This window comes from Grammomys surdaster, unplaced genomic scaffold, assembly GCF_004785775.1.
Source record: "Grammomys surdaster isolate TR1022 unplaced genomic scaffold, NIH_TR_1.0 63, whole genome shotgun sequence".
NCBI lineage: Eukaryota > Metazoa > Chordata > Mammalia > Rodentia > Muridae > Grammomys > Grammomys surdaster.
Window position 1 is genome coordinate 30,894,839 of NW_021604565.1, and position 22,343 is coordinate 30,917,181.

Sequence of the window (22,343 nt, forward strand, 5' to 3'; positions counted from 1 at the left end):
CTCCCCCTCTCTCTCTCCTTTCTTCACTAATGAAATGTAATAATAAGTTATGTCAAGCCTGGGCTCTCAAACCCTCTTCCTCAGGCCTCCATCCATTCACCATTTTGAATACATTGTTTAAACGCTTCTTTTTCTTTTCTTTTTTCTTCTCTCCCTCACTCTTTCTCTTTCTCTTTCCTTCCTTCCTTCCTTCCTTCCTTCCTTCCTTCCTTCCTTCCTTCCTTCCTTCCTTCCTATTGAAAGAAAGAAAGAAAGAAAGAAAGAAAGAAAGAAAGGGAGAAAGAAAGAAAGAGAGAGAGAAAAGAAATCCTTTCAATAAACCTTAACAGGAGTAGAGCAACCAGGGCAGAAAAGTTTCTACACATCCCAGGTGGATTGTGATTAAAAACAGATACTTACATTTGTGTTAGAACTGTCAGTTTCCCTTTCTGAGTAGCACAATAAGCTGCATACTTTCAGCAATTGGTGATTTTTAGAGATGAAGACTGATCAGATTTTTATAGCAAACTTGTTCTTTTTGGATTTTGATTTATTTTTAAGGCTCGGATTGCTTTCTATTTAGAATCAGTTTGGATTTGAATGAAAAATGAACCAAGAAAATATTGTGTGTAAAATTCCAGGATCTGCCTCGGTTGGATTTGTCTAAGATCACTTTAAAATAAAAGGCCCAGAGAATCAAATTTCTTGTCAACACAATTCAAAAAGCAGACTTTATTCTCAATGCTCACACATACAGGGTAGGTGCAGAATCTCAATAAGTACTTTGTACTGAGATAGCCAGAAGACACATCCACGAGTGACAGAGCCTGTGTCTGTCTTGAGAAGGAACAGAGCTCCTGCAGAGCTCAACAACCAATCACCTTAAACAGAGGTGTCTGCTCGCTCACTCCGTGAATAAGGCTCTAAAGGGAGAACGTGCTGAGTCTCGGGCATTTACAAGAACTGATGAAGATTAAATCACTCTATAAAACATTAAGAAAATGTTTATTTATGCACTGAAAAATTGTATAGTTATTAAAAATGAAAACACCATGGCAGAACTATTTTCAGTGATGGAAGATTGGAATGTTCATGTGCAAATCTATTTTTAGTACCATCCGCAAAGCCTTAGACTGTATTTCATAAAAAGCAATGCAATGCATCTCAGTCAAATATCAAATTCATATATACAGCTTATGACTACTTTAGCACTCCAAAGTAGTATTGACATTACAGAATTCAGCTTCCCAGGTGACATAGCTTGCTGGTCACCCTTGGTTGATACAGCAACTTGGTAATCCCTATTCTCTTTTTCACAATTTACCTCAAGGTTTCTGGCTCTGGGAGCCTGGATCTACAACCTAAAGTGTAGACAGAGAAAGAGAGAGAGAAAAATATATACATGTGGACCAAAGGGGATATCATGTGACTCTACGGTTGATTTTTATATTCTGCACTAGGTTGTCTTTGAAGCCACTCAAACAATTCTAAAAGTGCAATATTGCAGCATAGGAATGAGGTACAATTGCCAAAGGAGATTGCTGACAAAAGTGGTCAGTATTACCTGAATACACACACACACACACACACACACACACACACACACACACACACACGTGCACGCACATACACAAGATAGAGATAGATAGAGGGGGAATACGTTTTCCTGTGTTCCAGTCACACAAGATTAATGGTTATTCTTAAATGAGGCCATGCATTTCTGGGGCTTTAAGTTCCACCATAGCAACCAGTTTGTCCATTCCATTCGTCATCATGGTTTCAATACTTACACTCAGGTGGCACGTTGCATGTGTTAAATACTCGTTAAATTTAGCTAATGAATGGAGGAGAGGTGATACATGATGTTTAGCACATGGATAAGTAAATTCCAACTGTATATCTTCATTAAAAATAAAAATCTTGCTATGGTTCTCAAGCAAAACCATGTTAAGCCCTTAAAAGATGAGAGATGAATTAAAACAAGAAACAAAAAAAAAAAACAAAACTAAAAAAATCATCAACCCCCCACTCCTCACCACTAAGATTCTCATAGTGGTTCCAGTTTGGTTTTAGAGCATTTTTACCTCACGAAAAAGGTCAGGTGGAGAAAGCCTCTCGAGGTGGCAGGAAAAAGCATGAAAATGACCTTTCAACCCAGTTATTATACACAATAAAGCCTCTGTGCTTTTGACAGGAGAAAAACATCTCAGGGACGGATCAAATGGTGGGAGACCTTGTGCCAGGAGGAGCTGGTTTCTGCATTCCTGACCTCACTCTGACAGAATAATACCAAGGTGCACAGGAAGCTTCCAGAAAGCTGTTTTTAAATGTGAACACAAGGTCCACAAAAGAAATGGAACCTTTTAACCAACTGAATCTTCTGCAAGGCTGAAGAACGGACAAGAACTTCAAAGAGGGAAAGGAGAGCTGCAGATCCATGACTAATTATAATTTATCTCGGGCCATCTTTATCTCCCGTATTGTCCCTTTCTCATCTCTTGAGTCTGATCTCACATCCATGTGAGTATCTGGTGACACCTTCTGAAAAATGTATTAACTTAACAGACTGTTGATATAATTTTTTTTTTTAAAAATCGGCCTCTGATCAAGCCGATTATCTAAGCTGTAGCGTCTCAGCCTAACTCAGCCACCATGTTTCTTGGCTGGAGACCACGTGCGTGCAGCAACTAGAACCGGCCAGCCAGGAACACCAGCCCTGCCACCCACTAGACGCCAGCATGGGAGATGGCTCTGCCAATCTTCCATGCTGTCTCTGCAAGGCTAGTCATTGCCCAGATCATTCCGCCATCCACATGGGCCCAGTAAGAGAATGAGACTCTAATTCTTATAGATTAATCAAAGGCTTTATATGTTTGGTAATGCTCAATAACAATACCCCCCCTTCGAAGAGAGTTGTTTCCCAATTTGCTAACCTAAATAGAAGTTGTTACCCATGACTGCTCTCCATACCTGCGTGGTTCTCCATTGCTCCTACATCTCTGCCTCTCTAACTCCTCCTCTTCCTTTTCCTCTTCCTCTCCTAACTCCTCCCACCTTAGCGCCTCCGACAGCAGACCACTAGCTTTTACCAACCAAAATGCTGAGCTTGTTGTCTGGTGACCTCTGAGGCTCGATTGTAAACCCAGTTGTAAACCTTATTCTGATGTGTCCACCAATGTATATGCAAAGAGCCTTGGTTTATGTGTTTCTTTCTTCTATTATTTTAAAAAACTTCGAGAAACTGCTTCCACATTAAAACATGGAATTCAGTGTGACATAAATCTGTATTCTTGGGCCATGCTCACTTGTAGTTGGCTCTAGAATAAGCCCTTATTCCCTCTGAGGTGAGAGCACAGCAAAATAACTAGTGTTTTAAGGTTCCTTTCTTCTTTTTTTTTTTTCCAACATGATACTTTTACTGATTATTTGGGAATCTCACATCATCCATCCTGATCGTGCTCACTCCCATGTCTGCCCCCTTCACTTGTCAGAGAAAGGCCCAGCTACAGTCCTTTCCACTGCACTTACTGGAGGAAAACATCTGCAGGTGGTGTGTAGCCAGTACAAAGTTAGAGTTTTAGAAGAACTAAGCAAACAAAAGTGAATGCTCATCTGAAAACGTTGTGAAATACCCAAGGATGCATCTGAACTCTCTTTATTGATGGAGTTCTCTAATACATTTTCCATAGATTGCATCTGTCAAAACTCCAGTTAATCGAGTTTCCTTTCTTCATTTTTCACAGCCATTAGTGCAGGGGGAGTGGGTTACCCATGGTGAACAAGGCAGTGCAACAAGGGGTCAGCTAACTTGAGACAAGTATGTAGCAGAGTCTGAGATGCTCACACCTGAGAAAGATTAGGTTATAATTCATACAGTATTTGCTCTGTTTCCTGCAAATCTGAGAAAATGAGAATATGAAATGGGGGAAAGGGAGAAAGAGCGCAGGAAGGCAGGGAGGCCAGAGAGTTAGATGAACTGCACAGGCATGTGTTTTGTGAATGAAAGTAGGCAGGCTGATACAATAACACAGGGATTTGTAATTCTTCTGTACCAGGGATACTACCCAGAGGCCCCTGAGGACTGACATGAAGTGTCTGTACGTTGTAAGGAATGAAGGTTCTTAGTTAGTGGGCATTGTTGCCAGACTCTCACTGTATCATACTTCTCCTCTTGATGCCGCTTTAAGTTCTCCATCTTCCTCCATTACTTTTATTCCAAGAGAACTTTTCTACTTCTTGCCTATTCCTTTTCAGGAGGTAGAGATCCTAATTTGTGCTCATCTCTCTTCTCATCCAAGTTTCAGGTACTCCAGTGGCAGTAGAGCAAGGACTGGATCATGCATTCGTATCATTCTGAATAGACACAATAGTGCTTTGCATACACGGTGAGATGTAAACCAGAGAATCAGTGGTGCCTGGTGAGAATGTCAGGGAGAGTGAGTTTTTGGCTCATGATTATTGCAAACTAGTTGTAGGACTATGGTTAACTTCCATAAATTGCTAATTCATATTCTGTTGTATTTTTCTTCTAGCTCCAAGTTCTGTAAAGAGTCATGGTTCTAGTGAACATAGAAAAAGCAAGGAATACATCTAGGTTGTACTTTCTGGGGGTTGGGGGGTGGAGGCAATAGAGCAATCAGGGAGCAGTTTCTGACACCCAGTCTAGAGCTATTCTAATATAAAAGAGTGATGCATTCATACAGAATGAAGATCAGATTCAAAGATCATCACACCTCCATCTCATTCAAGATTGAGAAACTTGACATTTCAAGTAAGGCAATCATTAAATGACAAAGTTCATAGCTCAACACTTCTCTTTGGAAGTGGGATTTTTTTTTTTTGAACATAGAAATGAGGGCTAGAGGCATATTTTGCCAAGTTCTGGGTTCAATTTCCAGAACCACATAAACTGGGCATAATTTTACCTGCCTATAATCTCAGCACTGGTGTGGTGGAAGCAGGATGATCAGAAGTTCAAGGTTCAAGGTTTTCCTATGTTGCATACTGAACTGGACATCAGCCTGAGCTCTATAACAGCCTATAAGGAAAAAAAAACCCAACAACATAGAACTCCAACTTTAGCCCAGTAATTTTGGAAGAACACTTAGGGGACAGAATGTAAGTTGTATTTTATTTTGGAGAACATACACTGTAGCACTAGATCATGTTCTGGCGACTGCTACTATGAGTAGGCCACAAAATTCATTGGACAATCTCCAGTTGACTTTTGTCCCAGACACTGCCTTGGTGCTGGAGTCACTGTCCATTTTCTTAGCAAGATTACAGTCTGCAGGGCAGAAACACTTCAAGGGATAGAGCCTCTCCATGAATTGTAGTAATAGTGATACAAGTGAAGTTGTTTTGACAGTCTGGCTGAACCTCTACTCCTCACCTACGTCTTGATTTGGGAGTGATTCTAAAACTCAGTCCGTACTTGTATTTCCATTCCCAATTCTAAGTAGCAGGCAGTATGCAGAATGCCATTTGCTTGCCAAATGACCCAGGAGAATCATTCAGTCCACAGAGCCTGAGAAGCACAACTTGAGGGAGTTTCAAAATGGAAATGGAGAAAGAGTCTGTGCTGGGATGGGATGCTATAATATGAAGACAGTTGTGAGCAAACCTAAGCATGTAAGGTGGTGGCCCAAAGCTTCTGCATGCCCCGGAATTGTCTTCTGTCCTCATCCATTCCTCATCTAAAGACCTCAGGGAGAATTGCTCAGTTTCCTCCCTTATGGGAGTGATTATAGTAGACATTATTGTTCTCCTATAAAAATTGACGCTGTTAGAAGGCTCACCTGATACACGGTGCTTAAATACACACCCTTTCCTTCTTCAGAGAACCCACTTTAGGTGGTAGACAAGTCCTTTCTCCAATCTCCAGCTATCATAGCCAATGCCTGGCTCACAGCAGGGATAAACTCTTTTGGCTTAATGTGTGAGAGCTCTGGGTGTAGAAGTGGTACCCAGAGCTGGGAGGCTTAGTTGAAGTCAGAGTTTAGCTGTTTCCATGGCCTTGTTCATCTTCCTTCCTTGTTTCCTGTTTCACTCACTTCTCCAGGGTCTACTTCTAAGACCTTCCATCAGCAAAACTCTCCCTAAGACTCAACAGTTAAAATGATTTGATAAAAAAACTTAAGTTGTCATTCAGTGAATGCAAAGACCAATGACTATTGTATGATAAAATATCATGTATTGCTTTGACAGTTCCCATGATCCTTGACACATACAGGTGAGCTCTGCTTTCCTTTGATACATCCTGCCACCACTGGGAAACATATCCCATCCCGTTTTTCTCAGATCATCAGAAATGGATTGAGGACTTCCACAGGATCCTTAAAAAGATTTTTATCTGCTTGACATCGGGTCACATCCTCCTATGGGAGCACAGGGCACTCTCCCTCTAGTCCCTTCTAAGCATGTGTTACACATTGATTTACATGCTGATTCACTCAGCTCCCTAATGTGTTCTCCATGTGGCCCTGCATCCTGTGTAGTGTCCTTCACCCTCAAGCCATGAGTATATGTGGCTAACAACTGCTCATATGCTCAGGGTGAGGCATTTCCTGTTCAGGTATTTCCCCCATTCAGAGCAGAGAATCCGTCCGTCACTGATACGGTGAATAGGAAGTGCTTAGAAAAACCAAGGGGGGAAATATTCAGAAATTATCTTTTCTTTACTCGAGTCAGGTTTTTCTGGATAATATCTAGCTCATAAAATATTGACAGCCTGTAATGTCTAAACCATAGAACCAATGTTATGGAGGGAGGGAGGGAGGGAGGGAGGGAGGGAGGAAGGGAAGGAGGGAGAGAGTATTCTGTCTTGAGTTAAATCATGTTCTCCAAAGAGATTTAGGCAGGCACACAGTAAGATATATGAGTCATCCTACACGGGGTGAAATGCCCACAATCCCACCACTCTCGCGTGGGCACCTTGGAGATTGCAAATGACTCGTGATACTAAACTGTGCCCTGTTAAATCACGAGGAAAAGCAGCATATGTTCATGTGTACATTATAGTACACCCATACATCCAGAATGTAAATCTCTAATGTTTTATTTGAAAGAATGGAAGTGTGTATAGGGAAAACTGAGACTAAAATCCATACTGGCTCATCGAGCCTAAAACGCCAAGAAGGAAGATACCCAAGCTGTTGCCAGGTTTTCATCAGCCCAGTTTCATCTCAAACGTGACTCATTCAGGAACTCGAAGACTGCTTTTTAAAGCACCACAACAGGCCTATTAGTACTAACTGCATTAGCAGTCTGGTTCCTGACATAGCCAACCTTCTTGGTTTAGGGATCATGGAAGAAGCCTGCACAGCACTTCTCTTTACATCTCCTATCAGATGGGAGTTCCTTCAAGTTAGAAACTATTTTCTCCCTGTAAGGAGTGGTGGGAAATTCTGACTTAGGTAAATTTTAGGCAGATGGTAAGTGATTTATTTAGAGACTCCAGAAATATCTCTCCATTAATTACACGGTTGAGAACTTGATTACCAGGAGCTTGCTGATGCTGGCCAGGGCTGTTTCACATTTACACTTGAGATTCTTTTAATGGATCTGGGCAAGGAAGCTAGAAAATGTGAAGGTGGAATGGTTGGTTGGCTCTATCTGAAATTTGGTGGGGGTGCTGCGGATAAATCATTACTGCTGAGACTGAGGACCAATGAGGACATAAGTGAGAAAATAGAACACAGAGACCAACTCTCTCTCTCTCTCTCTCTCTCTCTCTCTCTCTCTCTCTCTTTCTCTCAGACACACACACACACACATATACACTGTCAAACACACAGACACTTACACACACACACACACACACACACACAGAAGGCTCTGTATAGTACACAGAAAAAGAGACAGAGATGTATAGATGAATGAACACAAAAGTGGGAGAGAGGGAGATGGGGGAGAGGAAAAGAGGGAGAGGGAAAGAAGGAGAGGGTGCATGTGTGTGTGTGTGTGTACAAGAGAGAGGGGGAAATGGGGTGGAGGGAGTGAAGGAGGGAGGGAGGGAGGGAGGGAGAGGGAGAGAGAGGAGTCAGGTGGGGATGGTGAATGGTCTTGCTTTTACATAGGTTGCTAAGCAGTAAAATTGATTATGAAAGCTAAAACTGTACAATGGAATAAGATGGGATGGAACAGGATAGAATCATTGGTTTGGAACACAAAGATGATTCCATGACACTCAACAATTTTATCAATATCATATAAATTATCTCTTCTTCATACCTATAAATATATAAGGAAGTGTGACTATTACTTTATTTCTTTGACATTTATTTAACAGTTGTTATTTAGATGTTAGAAAGACTGGGAATGACAATGCATCTTTCCTTTGTACACAAGACAGTTGAATCTGTAGTACTTTGAATAGAGCTTCCTTGCCTTCTTTGCCTTATCGCTTTTGATATAGAACAGCTTGTTTTCTGTGTCTTGGAAAAGTGTCTCTTACTTTAAGTTTTCATCAACTAACAACATCGTATTCTTTGTATTTTCTCTTTTATATATTTAATATAACATATAAAATTCTTGTGAATCAGCATCTCACTGTGTTGCCCAAGCTGGCTACACTCCTCCTGATTGTCTTTGACTGTTAGAACAGTAAACATCCCTTTGCCCTTAAGTGATGTAAAACGTGTCTATGGTTTCCTCCCATGTGAAACTTTCACTGCCCTTACTTCTGGGGCCCTTTCACCCTCTGTCACAGCCACTCTCTTATCTTTGGCTTTGAGTCTGACTCCACCACGTTCTGGTTGCCAATTCATTAACAATGCCTTGAATGGTGTCACTATCAACATGGCTAGAGACAGCTTTTTTTTTTAATTCCACCAATATTTCGTTCAAATTTTATTTTTACAGTTATAGTGATAACTGTCTATTTTTTTGCATTACCACGTTTCATCTCAGTTCTATTATTAATTCTTGGGGAATGCCATGTAGATTTAATACTTGTAGACAAAGAGAAAAATCACCCATCCACTTTACTGTATGAGTGTGGATTGACTATAAACTGCTGACATATCACACATAGACCTTGGATAGAGGGGTGTGCTATGTCACTACTCAGGAGGAATATCTTGCATCTACATAATGATCTGTTGGCTGATGAGTATGACTACAGTTTGCTATTCATACTTGTGGTGCCATGGCAACTGTAACTCCTTAGTCATGTCAATATGCAAACTGTGTGTCTAGAAACATTGTCTTCCCTCAATGCATCCGTCACAGATGAACTCTCATCCCAGTCTCTCTAAGACTTCTTTACACTTTAGTAGCATAAAATTTGGAAGAAAGGACAAATCTTGTTATGTGGAGAATAAAGGCTTAGGCAGAGGAGTCTAATTAGCTGACATTGTCAAGGGGCTATTAGAAGAATCTCTGACTTTCTTCTCTTAGTGTCATAATGAATGAGAACAAGATAATAATGAGTGGAAAAGGGTGGGTAACTAATATTACTCTTTCCTTATTATAGGATTGTAAAGGATACTATGTGTTATTAGATGTCTCTTAGTTTTGAAATTGCTCTTTTGGTGTGTGATGCTGCAGTGGAAGTGTTCTCTGGGAAGCCTTACTCAGAAGGGCACGTGCTTCCTGCGTCCATTTATTGGCTCAGTCTGGTGAAAAGTGCTAGAAGGAGAGTCTGAGATTTTAGAAAAGGGGTCTCAAAAAGGTTCCATGGGGTTTCTAGGCTTATTTCTTGGGACTGAAGCCATTAAAACACATTGTCTGAAACAGAGTAGTCACAGTATGAATAATCAATGTCTTCTTTGTCAACCATGTGAAGGCATAGCTACAAGGAAGTTGCGTTGCAAAAAACCTGAAGTAACAATAAGTAAAGCTGAGAATCTACTTGCATCTTGAAGCTCACAAATGAATGTTTTGGTTTGCTGTGTTGCATCTTTAATCTAATGTGGAATTACCTGCAAATTAATGCGAAGACAATTCGAATGCCCAATACAAGAAGACACACAACAGACTTTAAAGGTTCCATTAAGTTCATTTACTATTGTTTCTTTATGCATCCAGAGTGAGAACACAGCTTTCTAATGTAAAATAGGACCACTGAAAACATGGCAATGTATAAATAATTGAAAAAATATTTTAAAAATTAAAACAATAAGTTTGAGGTAGAATACATATTTTAAGTTATGAGCAGAGCTTGTTATTTATGGACCTCATGAGAACAGACTAGAGGCAAATGGAAAGGCTTTCCCCTGACTTAGGCAACTTGCCTATGGGTTTTAGTGCTCATTGGGAAACACAATATGGGGATAACATATGACCTAGACAGTAGAGAGCCAAGGAAGATGTCTCTGTTCACAGCCTGTGGTGGCAAGGACAATGCAGAGTCTGAGAAAGGGTACTAGGACTCAACAAAAGAAGTAGATGGCTTTTATTTTTACACTTATCACTGGTCTTTTTTTTCACTATCACTTTTCATCTCTGTTCTATCATTCATTCTTGGGGAATGCCATATAGATTTAATACTTGTAGACAAAGAGAAAAATCACTCATCCACTTTACTGTATGAGTGTGGATTGACTATAAACTGCTGACATATCACACAGAGACCTTGGATAGAGGGCTATAGTGAATGATTGGCAGGGGAGTCATTCTAAAGACTAAATCAAAGAAATAATTTTACCCTAGTGTTGTCCTACTGTGTCATAATTTATGTGTAGGAATTTTGAGTGTGACTTTAGATAAAATACCTTTCCATTCTGGAGTCTGCATTTCCTCTTCAGTAAGAACAAGAAGTTGGGTTAGGTCAGCTCAGAGTTCCTTCATCTTTATTTTTGCATGTAGACGCTTTCTCCTGTTCACCAATCCAGATTTAGATTATTGTGTTAATCTCTATATCTTCCACAAAAGGCTGAAGAGATGGCTGAATGGGTAAGAACTTGTCTGTGCAAGTATAAGAAACTGAGTGGGTATCCCAGGATGCACATTAAAGGCCAGATGTAGCCATGGGCACCCCAGGAACTGAGAATTGTGAGGGTGGGAGAGAAGATGATGGCCAGGGATTTACGGCCATTAGCCTAGTCCCAGGTCAATGAGAGACAGTGTTTTAAGGATGGCAATGATAGAGAAGATTATTTCATGTTCTTCCCTGTCCTCTACAAGAATTCATAAGCATGGGTACCCTTCTGACACATGTACATATAACACACATACATACATACATACATACATACACACACACACATGCACACATACATCCATGTGCACACACAGAGACACATACACACATACACAGACAGACAGACACACAGACACACAGATTTCATTAAGTCAACGCTATTCATGCATGATGGAACCCGAAGGACAGTCTCTGGTGTGTCCTTTGCCTGCCCTCCCCACAAGCTGAACTATTGTATACCCCCTCTCTTTTCTTCTTATCCTCTCTGGCAGTGAAGTGTGCTCTCCAGTCGTTGGGGATCTCATGGTTTTTAAAAAGCCATCTTGTGACTCTCTCAACTCTCTAAAGGAGAGGAGAGTGTTAGTATTCAGTTTTCTTCCGGTAGAGTCCAGGAGGTCTTGGGATTTGCAGGGAAGAGGATTTTACAAAAGGAAATTGATGCCTGTTCACATTATGCCCGTGGAAGCCTCCCTTGTAAAACCTTGGAATTAAATATGATTTGCATAGTCCTGTCATGGAGCTCCTTTTATTCATCCCCAAATCAAAGCTTAACAGTATATCGAAAGACAAAGGACATCAATTTAAGGTAAATTGCAGCTGGATATATATAGGATCACATTTTATATCTTTACAAATACCAAGGAAATTTTGATATTTGTGATAAGAAAGGCACAATATTAAGGATTTGCCATTCATTGTATTTGGCTAAAAGCCATCCATATGAATCCACACTAGAATTTTGTATTAAACATCTATTCAAAAATAAGCCTTGTTTGGATTTGTTCCCTTGGACTTGGTGTATGGCAATTTTTTTTTGAGAAATTTAGAGTTAAAAGCAATAAAGGATATTCTTGCTTCTAATAATTGTCCATGATAAGTCATTATTGCTTTTATAAATACACTGAAGCACACACTCAAGGAGACATCTGCAATAATTATTTGAAATTATATTGTAAGAATAATGGCATTCCCAGAACAGAAAGAGCTTTTTATATGCTCTTATTACTACTCCATGGGAAAACTTAATAATGGCCTATGGAAGATTGGGATAAGCCAAAGGCATAACTCAGTTTTTAAGTAAAAAATAATGGAACCTCTGGAAACACAGCCAGTATCACTGGACTGATACAATGTCACTTTTCAACTATCTGAACAATAATTATTTTAAATACAGATTATGGTAGAAAAGATGTGAGAGGGATGGTTAAAGGAAAGAGAGTAGCATGCAATGAATCAGCTTGTTTAGACTGTTGTTGAGGCAAGGGTACATGAATAGCACTTAATGAAATGCGTGCATGTGTGCATGCGTGTTTATGTGTACACGCATGTGTATGTGTGAGTGTGTATTATATGTACATGTGACAGGAGGGTACACATGCCTATGTGCCTATGAATATAGGCTTGGAAGATGTATGAACTGGCTGGAACCCACATACATGCCAGATCCAACTTGTGCCTCTTCACATCCTTCCGTGAGTCCTGGGAAGTTCACACACACCAGCAAACTTCACCAGTGCTCATCCTTTGTCTCTTGCTCCAGGTTAGCCTCATCCATTGGGAAATAAGAACACAAAGCCGGTAACAAGGGATTGGCAGGAGCTGGCTTTGTCTACTAGAGACTATGTTTGGGAGTAACCAGCCTTTATCTACAGCAATGATGCTTGATGGTTTCAGTTCCTGCTCTTATCCATGTCCTTTGAAAGAATAGCACAGCATCTTGTGTCTATTTTCAAGAGCTCCTTTATGTGTTTCCTGCATCTTAGCTACACTGCATCAACAACCTCTGCCTTAAATCCCTTTACTCATTATTTGAATTCCTACTTCTCTCTTCCAGGACTCTGAAGATGTGTTCCATTTCCTTTCTTAGAACCACTTGTGTTAACTCAGGACCTTAACCAAACAAAGACTTGTTTCCATCCCAATAGGCCCCTATTCTTGTCCTATAAAGAGTGTCTGCTTCTTCCATCTCTCTACAAACACTTTATTATTCTAATTTTTCCATTACAAAATTTTTTGGCTCCTTTGAGGTTTGAAGCTCAGTTGGTAGGATGCTTACCTACCATATAGAGAGTCCTGTATTTGATACCCAGCACCACATAACCCAGGCATGGTGACATATACCTGCAATCCCAGAAGATTAGAAGTTTGGGAGATCCTTAGCTACACAATGAGTTCAACATCAGATTGGGCCATATGGACTCAAAAAATCAGAACAATCAGGATGATACTCTCCCCAAAGAAAACTCTGTACCTTTCTGGTGGCACACACATGTCATATCAGTTTGTAGAAGGCCGAGGCAGTTTATACTTGCTTGGACTATATAGGAAGACTCTCATACAGACCTCCCCCAACCCTGCCCCAAATAAAACTAACCTTCTTTATTTTTCAAGAGACGTGACTTGGTTCATCCTGATCTCAGCACAACTGGAGCTCTAAATATGACCCAAGACAATCAATCCAATTAGACTTAATATTAGGGCCTTTGTTGGAAGTGATAGAACACAGAGGCTTCAACTTAGAGACAGCCAAGAGTAAGATCATAAACATGAAATGTTCAGGTCAGGCAGAGATGAGTTCTTTGAGAATAAATCATCAAAGGAGACAGAAACACAAAGAAGTGGAAAGGTGTGACTAATATCATTAAGTACATCCTGGGCACACTAGAAGCTTATCCTGGGACACAGCCTGCACAAACCCCTGTGGTCAAGAAGAGTTGAACTTCTATCCTTTGAAACTGCAGGGTTGCTCAATAATAGGCCTCCCCCCAAAGAAACACACCAGAGAAAGTAAATGATGGCCAGTGTTTGCAACTGTGACTCTGCAAATGTCAACTGTGCACATTTCCTGTACTACTTTCATTAAGAACACCGACTTGAAACATACATTTATATCAAGACTACAGAAATCCCTATGCAGAAATAGTCCATCACCTCAGATTCCCTTCTGACTAAGCTGTCACTGTCACACAGCTGTCCCCACTTCCGGTCACCTTCTGAGCCAGCAAATCATGACAGACTTCCCAAGGTTCCAAGGTCTTATGATATTGAAGCTTTTAACTTCTCCACTGTCCTTTACTTCTCTGACATGTGAGAAATGAGACAACTCCAAACCAAACAACCCAGTTTGCACTGAATGTTATGGATCAGGCTCATGTGTGAACAGATGCCCACAAAGAACCATGGTGGAAAACAGCCGAATGGTCTGTTCAGGTATTATGTTCAAGTGCCATGTGACTGGCCTTCTCAGATAACAGGATTCGTTGGCAGGAAAGCTGTGATTGCAGCATCTCTATTCGTATTTACCATCTATTAGAAGGGGAATCACGGGGAGGTCACACTGCCTTAAATCCCAGTGTTCAGAAGCACTAGGAGCACTGCAGGCTCAAGGGACAGCAATCAGATATAAGAACAACGGCCAACACTCAGTCCTTTAAGCCTTACTATCCCCAACATAGCACATGCTTTGGGAAAGGAAATCTGAGTAACGGTCTTAATGTTATATACAAAAATTTTCCATGGCAGCTGTCCTCCATGAGACACAGTTGTCTTCATCATCATCATCATCACCACCACCACCATCACCATTATATCATATCATGTAAAAGAACTATTATTTTAGTCCATCATTTATACAAAGGCCAAACAGTGACACAGTCCACATTAGCTCATCTTTACCTCAGAGATCCTTATTTAATTGCCTGATTTGCTAAAATGTCTAAGCTATGACTTTATGAATTATAGTTACAACATAAATTTAAGCTTCTGCAGTTGTAACCCTTTGTTAGATTTTCATCTTGTTCCTTTTGTCAAACGTATGTATGACTTCTTACACACACATGTAAATGTAGGAATTGGGAACAATCTAGGAAAGGAAGAAGACTGGCCTAAGGGGGAAAGAAACAAGGAGTATGTGTATATATATACACATATACATATACATGTACATATACATGCTTTTATGGAATCTATGATTTTGTATGAGAAATATACTCTAATAACTAATTTTAATCTGCTTACTGTTCCAATGCTGCTGTGGATTCATTTTAAATACGAATCTTGCCACTCTTTCCTAAACCTGCATCCCATACAAAATCGATGCTCATTACGAATGACATTTAAAACCTACTTGTTTAAAAGTACAAGTAAAAGATAAGATGGTAATGAATCAGCACAAAGTAGTTGCTCAATAAATCCTCATTATTAATATCATTGCTGTCATTTGGAAACATATGATTCCTAAAGGATCTAGTTAATTAATGAGCAGGTTCATTAAAATCTACATAAATGCATTCTGAGCAACCATTTCAACCTCCTTCTTCCTAGATGCTGTACTAGAGCACACAACAAAAATCAAAGTATTCATTAGCTCCCTCATTGATCCATTGAGCCGCTAGGGACCATGTGTAATTTGCCACATATTTGAAAGTATGCTAGGAAATGAATGTTGATTAACACAAATTCCCCACATACTGCAATGTTATGAGATCTTCTGCAATGGACAAGAAATCCAATTACTCCTAAAAAGAGAAGCAGCTTATAAAATAAGTGAATTTCAGTGGAGGAACCTATGGGCATTTGACAGGGAGACTTTCTCTTACCTTTTCTGCAAGCCAGCCAAGGTGCCTGATCTCACGACTGCCGGCAATGCCTGTCTTCCCCAGCTGCTCCCTGATGTCAGCAATCACACGGGTCAGCAAGTCACCAACGTTGGAATGGATGGCACTGAACCAGGCTTGGGCCGTGGCGGAGTCCTTACTCCTCAGGATCACTGTGTGCTTAGCATCTGGTGAGTGAATTTCTAGTTGCCTAGGGAGACAAACAGGAGAGACAGGATGACCTGGTAGTTCATCACAGCCCACCTTTCTAAAGAGAACACAATGCTTATTCTGGACATTTACCTCTATGTTTCCACTATTCCATCATTCATGGATTCATTTATTTAATAATCAGTTGCCCAGGCTCTGGTCTGTGCCTTTGGAACACAGTATAAGAGCATCATCACAATCACCAAATCCCTCAGATTAAGGTTATCTCATTTTCCTGTGACACAGCTGATTCTGAGATCATATTAATTCAGTTGCAGAAAGGATTTTAATATTGCCCCCACATCATTGTTGTTGTGGTAGGAAGCAGATCACAGTAACTAGCCACATTCTTAGCCCTGTTTCCCACTGTTAGTCAATTGAATTATTTTAAAATAAAGAATGTTCAAATTTCATATTCTTTGATTTTCATTCTTTTTTGAGATAGGGTCTTATGTAGCTCATACTTGATCCCTAAAATTCCATGTAACTGAGGAAGATCTTGATCTGTTAATTCTGCCTTCTGCTCTTGCCTTTCCGAGTGCTAGGATTGTAGGTGTGTACCACTACTCTCCAGTTGTCAAATCTTTATACTTTAGGAACCTTGTCTGTGGCACACTTAAGTATGACTGAATCACATATACATATCTCACAGTTAACACTGAACACCAAAGCTTATGAGAGTTGAAGAGTTGAAGTTGGACCACTGGAAGTGTAGTGAAAATGATCTGTTTAGAGTGAGTATTTTAATAATATGGTGTTTTAGACAGGATCTGCAGTGGTTTGAATATGAATGGCTACTTAGGCTCTTATATTTGAATGCTTAGTGAGCAGGGACTGGAAGTCTTTGGTAGGGTTAGAAGGATAAGAAAGAAGTGTGTTACTTGGTGACAGAAGTAGATGTGAAGCTTTGAAGTTTCAAAAGCCAGGGAGTGGGTGGGTTATAGCTGCCAAGCACAACCGTGCAGCTCCTTGACAGAATGTGGGTTTTGGGATTTTAGATTGTGGAAGCAGCTGAACACTTTAAGCAGGGTTTAATAAGCAATACTAGTAGGAGCATGGAAGAAAGTGGTCTTGAGGACAATGTAAATTGTGATGGCTCTGATAAGAGGTTTTAGAGGGAACGAATATTAGTAAGTGGCCTAGAGACCATTCTTATGATATTTCTGGCAAAGAACATGGATACTTTCTGCCATTGTCCAAAAATCTGCCCAAGGCTAAAGAGAGGAGTTTTGGGTTAACGACATTGGCAGAGGAGATTTCACGACAGTCTAGAGTTAACTGTGTTGCTTGATTATTAATGGTCACGCTTATGCAAATCTATAATGCAAAGGAGCAAGCTGGACAAAAAGAAATACAAAATGTACACTTTGAAGTGAAAAGAAGCTCCAGGAAGTGTAATGGAGCTAAGTTAATGCTCAACGAGATAAAAGTTTAAAGTATAGCCTGATACTGAATGGAATAAAGGGAGTTGTGATTTCAGGGCAAGACCCCACCAAGGTAATATTCAACTTGTAAAAAGGAATTAAGGAAAATCTTACACAATGAAGGAAACCACCAAAAACAGAGAGCTGATGCAAATGTAATTGAAAGAGTGGGCCAAGTTCCAGTTCCATCAAGCAGCAGAACTTGGCAGCTTTGGCAATATGGTTCTGGCTTTAGAGTGAAGGATACAAGAAAAGAGTTGTGGAATCTCTCCCCAAGGCTAAGAAAAGCTGCCAAGACCAGGCATATGTCAGGGGTGTCCCTGCATGAAGGTCCAAAGAGGCCATTGTGTGAAGCTGTGAAGGGGCCAGATTGTGTTGGAGATTCTAAGATGTTGGAGATGCCAGGGCTGTTGGGATACCTACCAAGGAAAGCTGCAGACTAGGTATGGAACTGTCCCAAAACAGAGAAGTTTGTTGCAGTCAATGAAACTCAAAGGAATTGCAGAGCTGAAGAACACGTTGACAGTAAACATGGAAATGAAGAATTTGGAGTTTTGCTGGCTGGTTTTTATTCTTGCTTTGGTCCAGAATTTCCTCTCTATGCTCCCTTTCTTCTCTTTTGGGATGGTAACACATTCTGTGCCACAGGGCATTGGAAGTAGGTGTTCTGTTCTTGGTTTTGATTTTATAGGGGGTTATAATAAGGAGAACCCATGAGTCTCAAAGAGACTTTGAATTTTGGATGTTTAAACAGCATTGAGACTGTGATAGACTATGGGTGCTTTTGAAGTTGGGCTGAATATGCTTTTGAATTATAATATAGCTACAAGCTTAACGGGATCAGTGAGGGGAATATGGTGGTTTGAGTAAGAAGGGTTCCTATAGGTTCATATATTTGAATGCTTAGTCATCAGAGAGTAGAACTCAGATAGAACTAGAAACATTAGGAGATGTGATCCCATTGAGGAAGTGTGTCACTGAGGGTGGGGGTAAAGCTTTGAGGTTTCAAGGGATTATTTCAGGTCTTCTCTGACACTCTTGAGGCCTGCAGTCAGAATATAGCTCTCTGCTACTGTTCTAGAACCATACTTCTTGTCATGATAATGGACTAAGACTCTGAAACTGTAAGCAATCCCCTAATTACATGCTTTCTTTTCTAAGAGTTGCCTTGATCATAGTGTCTTTTCAGAGCACCAGAACGGTGACTGAGATGGGTAATGTTTGCTTTTAATTTGTTATTGTGAGGAAATTGCAGGTTAATATGGAGCTGTACAAACAGTACAGAAACGTCTGTCCTGCCTCACCCAGCTTCCCTGATGATTATATTTTACTTGATGATTATACTTTAATAGCAAAACAAGGACACTGGCGTTGGTACAGTGTATATGTCTGTGTACTTTTATCCTGTGTAGATTTATGTAAAGGCCACTGTAATCCTTTGTAAACAGTCATTCAATCACCACAATGATTTCCCAGCAACCTTCTTGCTACCATCCCAGATTTCCAGGCATTCTCCAGCTCTGCACTTTTCAGTATAGTTATTTTCTGTTGCAGAGAAAATATTTATTTTTATCCACTGATGTTGGTATTGAGAACTTCAAAACAGAATTAAAATATCCATGTATTAATATCCTCTTGTTGCTTAATAATCATACTACAGTCCATTAAGAATTTACTACATTCTAGGCAAAGTATTTGATTCTTTAATATAATAATAGTTGGATGTTCTCGATAATGCTATGACTTCCATTGTTAACTGATTTAACATTATTGAAAATTGAAGTTTGGATGGGTAGTGAAATAATTTACCCAAGGCTACACAGATGGCAATTCTGGGATTCAAACACATGTGAACCTATGAATTTAAAAACAGATTACAGCGCCTCTGTTTTAGATTAGGTAGCACCTAAGAGGGAGGCAACTCTTGTCTTCTGTAGCAGTCTGAAGACTGGAATTCATCACCTGGGATGCATCCAATAATGCCCCGCTTAGCTCTTGCCTTAGAAGATAACTATTTTTTAGATTACATGAACATTAGACATCTCAAGGCAACCTGGCCCCATTAACATTTGAAACTGACCTTTGGAGAAAATAATTTAACTCAGAAACCTGAACTGTAGAAAAAAAATGATTTGGAAAGTGGGGTGTCTCTAAGGAGTTTGAGCATCAATTAGCATTCATTGTAAGAAATTTGAAAACAAGCCATAACTGCCTGAAGGTTTTATGTGAAGAGTCAGGGGACTCTAGCATTGACATCTGTCCCAACCCAGGAGAAAAACAATGCTATGCCTCTTAGGGACTTTCCAAAGAAGACAGAGGAAGTCAAGGGTAGGCTTGGGATTCTAGAAACACAGTAAAGAACACTCTTGACTAGTCTCTTAACTTTTGTCACTGTTTACTGTTCTGGAAATTTAAAACATGCAAGTATTTTATTAACAGTGTTTTCTTTCAAATATCTGGATGCTTTTTTTAAAATGACAGTTTGGGAAGCCATCGCTCTCCAGCCCCCCCCCCCCCACACACACACATACACACACACACCGTTTTGTTTAGTATGTTGCCGGAACGTCACAAGGAGAAGACAGACTTGTACACTGGAGGCAAATCTCTTTCCTTTGGATTTTGACAGCCTTTATCAATATTAGTACATTTAAGTAAACTTTAAGAGCCATAAATCTCAGAAAAATACACTGATTACATCTATACAAACTGATTTTTCTCACCTTCCCTCTGTCTCTGGACACAGAATTTTGCTATGTTAACTTTTGAAATTGCAATCTTTCTTCTCAGCATCCCGAATGCTGGGATTACAGATGTGGATCACATGTCCAGCCTTTGAATGTATTCTGGGAAATGGATATATGCATGTAATTTCAAACTGGATCAAGCAATAGGAAACTGAAAGCATCCCAGAAGTCCTTGCTGTCCTCTCTCTCCAGTGACCATCCATCAAAACTACCTACTCTTAGACTTTCTGTCATCATCGTTAGAGTGTGATAATTGTAAAGGCACTTATTTTTATTTCATTCCTGATGCTGGGAATTAAACATAGGCTTATTCTTGCTAAGTACATACTTTACAATTATGCATGGTCCTCAGCCCTTAAAACGTTTTTGAGATAGAATCTCTTTAAATTATCTAGGCTGGCTTAGAACCTACTCTATACAACATTTAGATGTTAAACTCATTCAGGCCTTAAACTTATCCTGTAGATCAGGCAAATCTTGAATGTGTCATCTTGTCTTTGCCTTCCAGGTACATGAGTTGTCTTGCTTGTGCCACCACCTGCCTCTGACAGTCTTTCCTGACCTATAAATTATGAGGTTATCTGAACAGTATGTGTATGGGTGGGGAGGGTAGAGAAGAGAAAGATAGACAGAGAGGGGGAGGGGAGAGAGGGAGGGAGAGGGGGAGGGAAAGGGAGAGGGAAAGGGACAGAGATAGAGACAGAGAGGCACAGAGAGACAGATAGACAGTCAGACAGACAGAGAAGAGAAAGGAGGTAATAAGGGGGAGATAGGGAGGGAAGGAGAAAGGGAGAGGAGGAAGGGAGACAGGGAGAGAAAAACAGATATAGGGAGAGGGAGAGGGAGAGGGAGAGGGAGAGAGAGATATCAACCCTAGAGTGTTTCTGAGGTTAAGTTTAAATATCAGGTCCTATTGTGTTCCTCAAAGTGTGGCCAAGCCCAGCAGGACCACCTTACTCAGAACTTACTAGAAATATACACTATTTAGTTCCCTTCTCAGTACTATTTAGGAATCCTGGAGGCAGGTGCCAGCAACCTGGCAGGCAAACTAGATGTGTGATTCTGGTTGTAGAAAAGCCACTGTGTAGACTCATAACGGTATAACCATTGCCAAACTTCCCAGCGGCTGAGGTGTACAAGTTATTGAATGGTGAGTTGAAGTATTCAATTAATCCTCAAAGAAGGAGAGCAGATGACTCAGAGCAGAAGAGGGACCCGGGCCTTTTAAAATCAAAGATAACAGAAGAGGTTCTTAATGAAGGGATCCCTCAGAAACCTACAATATATTTCTTTAAAAAAATCATTTGGTTAAATACAAATCTTGGAGCTCATCCCAGACTTATCAAGTAAAACTCTCCAGTAGTCAAGGCCTGGGCATATACTTTAAAATGTTCACAAATTATATAAATTGAATAGATATTATCCCCACTAAGCCAAGCCTTTTAAGTACCTACAGACAAGACGAGGTGTATTCAAGGTGGTATGATGAGAGATAGCTAAAATCAAGAGCTGTTTGAAGGATAACATGAAAACAATACAGTAGAAGCTTCCTAAAACATATCCATATATGAAGGCAACCTAAACAAAATTTCCAAGAAATGGGCACACACAGTTCCAACTTAACATCTCTTGTCAGCAAAAGAAGCTTCTAGTATTGGAATTGGATTACACCTAAGTGACATATTTGCCAAGGGTGTCCTATGGGAATCTTCAAATAACCCAGGCTGCTGCCAAAACTATAGGTTGCTCTACTAAAACTAACAGCAAGTTCCTATTGCTGAACCTACAAAACTCACTGAACATGGAGAAGTCAAGAACGTTTGCCTACATATTGCCCTCACCCCTGTGTTCTTGTCTTCAGTACAGGAAGGTACAAGAAAGCACTCTGCAGGCTGTCAAAAAAGAAACATAAGCACCAAGCCAAACACAAAACCTTTTTTTACAATACTGCCCTGCTTGCAAGATACTCTAGGGCAATGTTGGCATGAAGGTTATAGTAGTAACCAAGCAATATCTGATTTGACTTAAGGCCCATTCCCAACACTGCTTGGGTGACCAAGAACCAGAGATTATCGTTAGGTTATATTATATTATTATACTTATCATTTTATAATCCTTTAGAAGCCTGTTTGTTTTCTAATGGTAGGAGAAGAGATTGGATGCTGATGATGGGGAAGAACTAGAGTAGAGGAAAACTTTAATCAGGATAAATTATGTGAGCAAAAACATCTACTTTCAATAAAGA

At 40.1% G+C, this 22,343-nt stretch overlaps 1 protein-coding gene across 1 annotated transcript in view; it reads right to left on the reverse strand.

Annotated features, from left to right (window-relative positions):
• Positions 1-22,343, reverse strand: part of Sntb1 (syntrophin beta 1) — a 242,061-nt gene that overhangs the window by 74,458 nt on the left and 145,260 nt on the right. The window contains exon 3 of the mRNA XM_028766836.1: positions 15,721-15,928. Coding sequence (XP_028622669.1) covers positions 15,721-15,928 — 208 coding nt within the window. The remainder of the gene's footprint in view (positions 1-15,720; positions 15,929-22,343) is intronic.